At 59.5% G+C, this 8,755-nt stretch overlaps 1 protein-coding gene across 2 annotated transcripts; it reads left to right on the top strand.

The window, feature by feature from the left end:
* The first annotated feature begins 5,078 nt into the window (after positions 1–5,078).
* LOC511158 (lipocalin-1) lies at positions 5,079–8,425 on the top strand. 2 transcript variants are annotated; one of them, XM_010810643.3, is made up of 7 exons: positions 5,079–5,286; positions 5,595–5,725; positions 6,127–6,197; positions 6,604–6,714; positions 7,298–7,396; positions 7,568–7,594; positions 8,267–8,425. In XM_010810643.3, exons 1-6 carry the CDS (start codon positions 5,203–5,205, stop codon positions 7,591–7,593), a joined length of 522 nt encoding a protein of 173 aa, XP_010808945.1. In that variant the 5' UTR covers positions 5,079–5,202; the 3' UTR covers position 7,594; positions 8,267–8,425. The 2 variants fall into 2 exon arrangements, with proteins under 2 accessions (XP_010808945.1, XP_002691755.1); XM_002691709.5 differs by having other exon boundaries at positions 5,081–5,286; positions 8,262–8,425.
* Positions 8,426–8,755: the final 330 nt, after the last annotated feature.

Genomic DNA, 8,755 nt, shown 5'->3' with positions numbered 1-8,755 from the left:
GGCCCCTCACCCTCAGTGCCCACCCTGTGTCACCCCCCCTCACTGACCTTGGTCCACGGTGTCGGATGCCCCGAATGCCCCGATGAGCCATCATCATGCTTCGTCTCACCCCGCTGAATCCACCAGGAGCATGCCAGCTTGCATGGCTGGACCCTAAGCCCTGGGCAGCCTTTCGTGATGCCCCTAGGCACCTGGGCGCTTTCCCTGTCTTTCTCCAGGGTCCCGAACGATGACACAGCCCAGGGATGGGTTACTGTAGACCCATCAGGCTCACCCTGGAGATGGGGGCAGGGGGCGGTCAGCATCCTGGGGTGGGGGGTTGGGCCTGAGTCTGCCACCAGCCCCACAGCAGTGACCTGAGAGCCAGGGACCCTGGGATGGGGAGGCCCTGACTCCTGGCACCAACACGGTCCCTCTCCTCTGCGCCACGTGCAGTGGCCCGAGGACACTGTCTCACTGGCCACTCAGGTGCCCAGGGAAACCCTGAAGAGCCGTGTTCATCACTGACAGGAAACGCCCAGCTGCCCCAGTGATTTGATCAGCCCAGATTAAATGTGCGCCAGACGACAGCCCCGTCACACTCCCGGGGAACACGTAAGGGGAGAGATTCTAGGCAATTTCTACTTTTTCCTTAAAAAATATACAACTGCAATGCAAACAATTTGCCTTCTATTTAATGTGAATAGCCTGCTTTTTTATTCTGATGACACGAAAATCAGAAAATGCTGAAAACTCAGAAGTAGGAGTTAAAAAAATCCTCTTTTTGTCCAGAGGGCAGCTTTTCTGTTGGTACTTGGTATGTGGTGGGGCCATCCCACGGGCAGTTCCAGCCAAGGGCTTGCCAAACCGAAGAAGGGAAGAAATGAGACCGAATTGCTGGGCATCTGGGTGACTCCCCGGTGAGCCAGGGACGAGGGCTGTGGTGTGGGCGGCTGACGGGGCATCCACGAAGGGACAGCTCCTCGCAGAGCTGAGACCCCCAAGCTGACCGCACCAGAGGGTCCAATGTGACCCCTGGGTGCCAACGACCCAGAGAGACCCTCCTCCAGAAGCCCCTTCCCGGATCTGCTCTGGGACGCAGGTGTGAGGAGCAGAGGAGGCCCCCCCCAGGCTTGGGCCGTGGAGGGGAGGCTTGCAAACCTCCCAGAAATCATGTCTGCTGGATTGGACCTGGCAGAGGAGACGGGAGGATGTGGGTCCAAGTGGCCTCCAGGCATTTCTGTCTGTTCACCGTGACACGCGGCTCATTGGTGGACAAAGCCACCCGCTGTTCAGACAGGCTGGGGGCCTTGCCGGAGCCCGAGGAGGAGAAGCAGCCGGAACGCAAACATGCATGACCTTTCCTGGAGGCTGCCCGCGGCCAAGTGTGTAGACCAGCCCAGCCACCAGCTGGACCTGCTCAGGCAGGGCGGGCTGTGGGCACAGGGCCTGTGGGAGTCCAGCCCTGGGAGAGCCAGGGACCCTGGGATGGGGAGGCAGACACCTGAACCTCCGGATCCCTCCCCTGCAGGCCAGCAGCGGGACAAAGACAGGCCCAAGCTCAGGCAGGCAGGGGTGGCGTCGAGCCTGGAGCCTTTGGGGAGGCTGCCAGCAGGGACAGATGGACGCGATGGACAGAGAGCAAAAATAATAAGAATGATGAGTCCAGGTTGGACAGGAGAATGAACATTCGTCGGAGGGAGAAGCAACCCACAAACTCACACGTTAAAAAAGCTGCTAAGTACCAACTTCAAGAAAAGCCATAAAATGTGATGAGCTACCCCGTGGCACACTTTCGTCAAACTTCTTTTGCCTGTTTTAGCCACTGCTCCGACGGCCACTTCCTGTGAGACAGACTTGTTGCTTATTGTGGTTCTGCTGTAAGACACGGATTCTGATCGACGGTGTGGTCACCATCAAAACAGCATAAAGCTGGCATGTATCTGGAGAAAACTATAATTCAGAATGATACAGCGACCCCAGTGTTCAATGCAGCGCTGTTTATAATAGCCAAGACAAGGAAGCAACCTGTGTCCGTCGACAGATATGGATGAGGAAGAGGTCCGTGCACACACAGAGCGTTGCACAGCGGCAGAGAGCATGGAAGGATGCCGTCTGCAGCCACAGGGACGGACGGAGAGATGACCGTGCTCAGTCAGTCAGACACGTGTGCGGAATCCACAATGAACGGTACGAGTGGTCTTGTTTACAAAACACACACAGACTCAGAGACACAGAAAAGAAAGTCACGCTGCCAAAGGGGAGAGTGGGGAGGGGGTACACTGGGGGTTTGGGGTCACAGTACACACAGTGCTAGATACAAAATAAACAGCAGCTCTTCCTGCACAGCACAGGGAACGATATTCAGCATGTTGCAATAGCCCACAATGGAGAAGAAGCTAGAAAGAATACATATATGTAGCGATCCCTTTGCTGTACATCTGAAACTAATACAGCATTGCAGATCAGCTGTATAAACGTCTCTAATTTAAAAAAAAGCATAAAACTGCATGGCGAGTTTACACAGGTCCCACTGTGAAGAAATTTTGGACGGCGAGGGCTGGCGTTTAGACTGGACTTCGACGAGCACTCCTCACGTTAGGGATGTGGACCACTTGATCCCAGACTCACTTCCGGCCTCAGGCAGAACAAAACTCACCCGTCCCCCAGTCCCCCCTGCCCACCTTCACACGCTGTGCCCTTGGCCGGCGCCACTGGAGTAGGCAGCCGGTGCTCCCGCCCAGAGCGTAGGAGGAGTCGGCTGAGCTCAGCCCCACAGCGAAACGACTGTGACCTTAACGTGCCCCATGAACCCCACACTGCCCATGCCCCCAGCACGTGGGCAGACAGCTTCTGCCAACTCACAGAGCCCTGTGACCCTGGAGCCCTGCTGGGGCGAGGAGGGGCCCTGTGGCAGCACCACGGGCCCGAGGGAGCACCGTCCCCCGGCCGCCTTGGGTGAGGGCCTGGTCATCCACTCTGGCAGCCCCGGATGCCCACGGTGACGCCCGGGCCCCGGGCTCCTTGCTGCCTCCGTCTTTCACACCCTTGCCGTCATCCCGTCTACACGCTTTGCTCCGCGTGTGTCCGGCTGGTTGTCTTTTTCTGGCTTGATCGCAGGGCTCTCTGTGGACTCCATGGGGGGTGCTTTGCCGTAAGCTTCTGGGGCTGCCCTTCCTCCGTCTGTGTCTTGCGCGCCTGCGGGACCCTCCTCTGCAGCGCAGAGGCCTCACCATTCCTCCCTTTCGTAGGTTCTGTGAGTTCACTTTTCCTCTCTACGCCTGCTAACCTACCAGGACTTAGTCGTGTGTGGTGTGAGGCAGCGAGCTACACTTGTGTGCCTTCTCCACACAGATAACAAGCTCCATTTATCCAATATTCTCTTGGCAAGTATTGTCGCCACCTGTACTCAACTGTTCAGTTGCAAAATTGTGTCTGACTCTCTGCGACCTCAAGGACTGCAGCACACCAGGCTTCCCTGTCCTTCATTATCGCCTGGAGTTTGCTCAAACTCGTGTCCATTGAGTCAGTGATACCATCCAACCATCTCATCCTCTGTCGTCCCCTTCTCTTCCTGCCCTCAATCTTTCTCATCCTCAAGGTCTTTTCCAATGAGTCAGCTCTTCACACCAAGTGGCCAAAGTATTGGAGCTTCAGATTCAGCATCTGTCCTTTCAAAGAATATTCAGGGTTGATTTCCTTTAAGACTGATTGGTTTGATCTCCTTGCAGTCCAAGGGACTCTCAAGAGTCTTCTCCAGCACCACAGTTTGAAAGCGTCAATTCTTCAGCACTCAGCCTTCTTGATGGTCCAACTCTCACATCCATACATGACCACTGGAAAAACAATCACTTTGATTGTATGTACTTTTGTCGACAAAGTGAGGTCTCTGCTTTTAAAAACACTATCTAGGTTTGACGTAGCTATTCTTCCAAGGAGCAAGCATCTTTTAATTTCGTGGCTGCAGTCACACTGTCCACTGAGTGTGTGTATCTATGTCTGGGGCTTCCCAGGTGGCTCAGCTGGTAAAGAATCCACCTGCAATGTGGGAGACCTGGGTTTAATCCCTGGGTCAGGAAGATCCCCTGGAGGAAGGCTTAGCAACCCACTCCAGTACTCTTGCCTGGAGAATCCCATGGACAGAAGAGCCTGGTGGGCGGCAGTCCATGGGGTTGCAAAGAGTTGGACGATGGAGCGACTAACGCTTCCCCTTTTCTCTTTGTCTGAGCGCGTGTATGTCTGAGCGCGTGTATCTGGTGAGGGTGTCTGAGTGTGAATGTATGTCTGAGAGTGTGCGTGTCAGGATGTGTGTCTGAATGTGTGCATCTGACTGAATGTGACCGTGTCTCCGTGTCTGCCTGTGTGTGAATCAGTGTGTGTCCCTGTGCTGTACAAGTGCGTGTCTGAGTGACCATGTCTGTATGTGGGTCTGCGTGTCCCAGTGAGTGTATGTGTGTGTGCATGTGTGTGAGTGTGCCTACATGTGTGTGTCTGAGTGACTGTGTGTGTGTGTGTCTCAGTGAGTTTCTGAGTGAGGTCTTTATCTGAGTGACTTGTGTGTTGGTGTGTGCGTCTGAATGAGTGTGTGTCTGAACTGGTTTCGTGTGTCTGAATGTGTCTGAATGAGTGTGCGAGTGCATACATGTGTATGTGTGTCCATGTGTGTGTCTGTCTTGGTCCCCCTCCTCACGTCTGATCCACAGCTGCTCTGTGTGTGGAGCAGAGAGGGGACGTCAAAGTGCCCGCTTCCAGCGCATCTTGTCAGGAGTGCACGCACCCCCTTAGATTCATGGCTGTATTCACGCAGGGGTTGGTGCTGAATCTGAGGTTAAGAAGCCACTCAGGGACACTCTTTGACGCGAGCCACGTCCTCCCTGGCAGTGAGGGTGTCACCCTGGTGCTGGCATCGTGAGGCTCCCTCACCCAGCCCCCCAACCTCCGTGGACGGACCTGCAAAGCTTGGCCTCCAGCCTGGGCAGCGTGGTCATGACTCTCGGGGCTCAGCAAGGGTTGTTCAGCAACATCAACAATAGAGACCTTTATCTGCTCCACTGCAGAACTGGCCACGGTTTATGGCCAGGAAGGGATTGGTTGATGGTCTCTGCCAAGTTCCGCAGGGACCCTGGGCCGTGGGACATAAAGGGCCGCTGCCTGAGTGGCCGGCACAGCCTCTCTGCACCCAGCGAGTGACCTGTCGGAGGCCGTGCGTGCAGATCCCAGGAGATGAGGGCCCTGCTCTTGACCCTCGGCCTCGTTGCCTCCCTGCAGGCCCAGGACACTCTGGTCTCGGACAGCTGGACTGAGGACGTGAGGCTCGGATGGAGCTGGGGCAGCTGGAGGGGCCCCTGGGAGAGGCACTAACCCTTGCCCCCGAGGCTGTGGTCAAACTGAGTGACGGGGGTCTGAGACAAATGGGCCCAGGGCGCCCACGGTCCCGGGGGCCCTGTGGGGCTGGAGCCCACCTGGGGTGGGTCCGGCAAGGGTGCTGGGCATCTGCTGAGGGTGGGGGGTGGGAGACAGACGGTGCTCCAGCCCGGGGGTGGGGCAGAGTCTGGGGCTGCTGAGCGGGGCAGGGGTGCTCAGCCTGAGCCCTGACGGCAGGCAGCTCTCTCCAGGTGTCAGGAAAATGGTATCTGAAGGCCGTGACCACAGACCAGGACGTTCCCGGGAAGAATCAGGAGTCGGTGACAGCCATGACCTTCAGCGTCCTGGAGGGGGGCGACCTGGAGGCCAAAGTCACGTCGCGGTGAGAGCCGCCTCCTGCCTCCCCGCTGACCCCTCCCCACAGCAGGAGAGCGGCGTCGGGGGGTGGGCAGCCCACAGTGGGGACCGTCCCGACCCCTCGAATCACGCTCAGCCCTGGACAGCTTTGAGGGGCCACTGCCTCACTGGGGACCCTGTGCAGGGGCAGGACCCAGATGGGTGAGTGGCGGGGCAGGGCTGGGAGACGCGAGCAGCTGTTGCGTGAGATGCTGAAGTCCCCGCTGGTGCCTGGACTCGGCGAGAGAAGCGCCACGCTCCCGGGGCTGCCTCAGGCCCGGGCCTCCGGTGGCTGTGGTGGAGCGGGGCATGCGGTGCCCGGGCTGGGCTGGGTTTCCAAGGTGGCCACACCCCAGGCATCAGCAGAGCATGGCTTCTGTGTCCCAGGGTTGATGGTCAGTGCCAGGAGACGAGCCTGGTCCTGGAGCAAACCAACGATCCTGGCAGATACACAGCCTGTGAGTCCTGGAACTCCAAGTTGGGGGGTGGGGAGGTGGATCCCAGCACGTTCCTGGGGGTCAGCTTTCAGCCAGAGAAGCCCCACTCCTTTCTGACCCCCTTAAGTACCTGGGGACTCCTCCACCGGTCAGTCTGCCTGAGAGGTGAGAACAGCTGACGCCATGTACAGGTGTGACAGACTCGTCCAGAGGGGCTGGCCGGTCCGAGCTCCGGCTGGAGCAGAGCTGAAGCTCCCCGCCGCTCTGGCCTCTTTGGACCCCCTGAAATCCCTGGGATCCGCCCACTGGGTGCCCACCTCCCAGGCAGGGCCTCCCCAGGGCCTGGGGGTCCAGCCGGGGTGGAGACCCTGGGCAGGCAGTCCTGGAGGGGCCTGGGTTGCTCAGGACCATGTGCCGCCCTCTGCAGACGGGGGCAAGCGTGAGGTGCTCGTCTTACCGCTGCGGGCGCAAGACCACTTCATCCTGTACTGTGATGGCGAGCTGGACGGACGGCAGATCCGCGTGGCGCGGCTTCTGGGTGAGGGTCCCGCATCCTAGCCCCCGCAAAGCCCCTCCTGCGCCCTTTCCCCCCGTGCCTTCTGCTCAGGAGAAGCCCCTGAGGAAGCAGCAGGTCCCACATCACGGCTTGGTGTCCGTAGGGGATGCGGTGGGCACAGGATGCCCATGTCAGTGTTGGGGCGGGCCTTGCCGCTCACCAGGCAGCTCCCTGTGGCCTCACCCTTGGCTCCACTCCTTGGAGGGGGCGCTTTTGCGGGGAGAGCGGTGTCTGCACGGAGCCCGAGTGGGAAGGAAATTCCAGCTCCTGGGGCTTCATTATGGGCATGAGGCTCAGGCAGGTTTCGGAGCGTCAGGACCTTCCTGCCCACGGACAGGAGGCCCCAACGGTCACGGAGGGTCTCTGTGGCCAGGAGCAGAATGAGCATCAGCCCAGGGGTCGGCATGGACTCCCTCCTGGGCAGACTTTCCATCCTCGGGACGTTTGCTGAGGGCACTTCCTACCCTGCTGAGGCGGCCACTCACTCCCCCAGGCCGGGACGGAGTCGTGGTCACTCTTGGTTCTGCCCTTCACCCTCCCATCCATCTCCTGGTTTCACCGACAGGAAGAAACCAGGAGAACAGCCCAGAGGCCTGGGAGGAGTTCACGGAGTTCGCAAAAGCCAAAGGGTTGAACCTGGAGATCTTCAGGCCCCTGCAGAGCGGTGAGAAGCCCATAGGCCCCTGCTGCCGGCTGGTGCCCGCGGCGGGCCATTGGCAGGGCTGATGAGGACAGGCCCCATCCTCGCTGGGGTCACGTGACGTGCTGGCTGATGGAGGGGCCCTGGGCTAAGGGATTCCCTGGGTCTTCTGAAATGTGCTTCCTTTTTCTACAGAAACTTGCTCTCCTGGAGGAAACTAGGGTAAGGGAACAGCTGTAGAGCACACTTGGGGTCTTGGGGCCCCTGGGGCTTTGAGAGACCGTGTGGTCAACCCCCCAGGCCTGCTCCCGCCTGGCAGGAGACCCTCCCTGGGCCAGGCAGGCGGGGCGTCTGCTCCTGGGCTCACCCGGCCCCTGGCAGCGCCTTCAGGTGGGCGCAGGGTGTCAGTCTTGGGCAGTGGGGAAGCCCCTTTTCAGGGGGAGGCTTCCTGGCGCCCCCGGCACCCGCATGCTTCCCAGCAGATGTGAAGTCCCTCCTCACCCCCATGCGTCACAGTGACTGTTTCCCAGTGAGCTGCTTAGAAGGGTCGGAGCTGGGGCGCCCCACGCAGAAAGCTCCGACCCCCGGGTCCCTCACTGGCGGCAGGTCCCTTGGGAGGGTGGAGTTTCAGCAGCGTGCCCAAGATTACCTGCCCAGGTGTGAGCAGAGTCAGAGTCCAGAACGTTGTCACGCTCCTCCTTTGCCCTCACTGGCTTGAAGTCCCTTTGTCACACCTTCACACGTGGGCTTGGGGGTCTGAAGACAGCCTAGTGGAGGGTCCCCCTTTGCTTGCCCAGAGCTCCCTGAGGGCCCCACTCCCCCCGCTGCAGCACTTGGAGCACGCTCCCCTCCCCTGTCCTGGCATCATGACCCGCCCCCTCCTCTGCAGGGCAGGGGGCACTGAGGCGCCACAGCAGCCCCCGGGCAGCGCCTTCAGGAGCATCCGCCCTGCAGGACAAGGAAGGAGCCCTGTTCCTGGGACATGGGCCGCTGCACCCCCTCCCTCCCAGCTCCCCACCCCTTTCCTGGCTTCAGATAAAGAGTTTCAGCATCCCTGGTGGTTCTGCTTGTCTATGGGGTCCCTCGGAGGGGGCTGGGGCAGGGAGGGATGTGGGGGCTGGGGTGGGACCCCCCAGCCTGTGGTGGGAAGGACCCCAGGTCCGTGCCTGGGCAGGTCTGGGAAGGTGAGTTACAGCCCTGGGGGTGAATCACCACATGTCAACTTGTTCAGACACCTTTGGGGGGATTTTTGGTGTTTTCTATAAGATTTAGAGACTCTCTGATGGAGTCCACGGGGCAGTGAGCCTTGGAGATGAGAGGCAGGGCTCTGATGGCCCTGAGCACAGAGGCTGCCAGGCAGGGTGCACTGGGGCTACGCCGGGG

Source organism: Bos taurus, chromosome 11 (genome assembly GCF_002263795.3).
Source record: "Bos taurus isolate L1 Dominette 01449 registration number 42190680 breed Hereford chromosome 11, ARS-UCD2.0, whole genome shotgun sequence".
In the NCBI taxonomy this organism is placed as follows: domain Eukaryota; kingdom Metazoa; phylum Chordata; class Mammalia; order Artiodactyla; family Bovidae; genus Bos; species Bos taurus.
Note: the sequence above shows the minus strand (reverse complement) of the source record. Positions and strands in the feature narration are given on the sequence as shown.

Bases quoted from the DNA above. Each gene is read 5' to 3' on its own strand.
- LOC511158 (XM_010810643.3), top strand. From the start codon at position 5,203: ATGAGGGCCCTGCTCTTGACCCTCGGCCTCGTTGCCTCCCTGCAGGCC. The intron at 5,287-5,594 runs GTGAGGCTCGGA...AGCTCTCTCCAG, and splicing joins CGGACAGCTGGACTGAGGAC to GTGTCAGGAAAATGGTATCT. The intron at 5,726-6,126 runs GTGAGAGCCGCC...TCTGTGTCCCAG, and splicing joins GAGGCCAAAGTCACGTCGCG to GGTTGATGGTCAGTGCCAGG.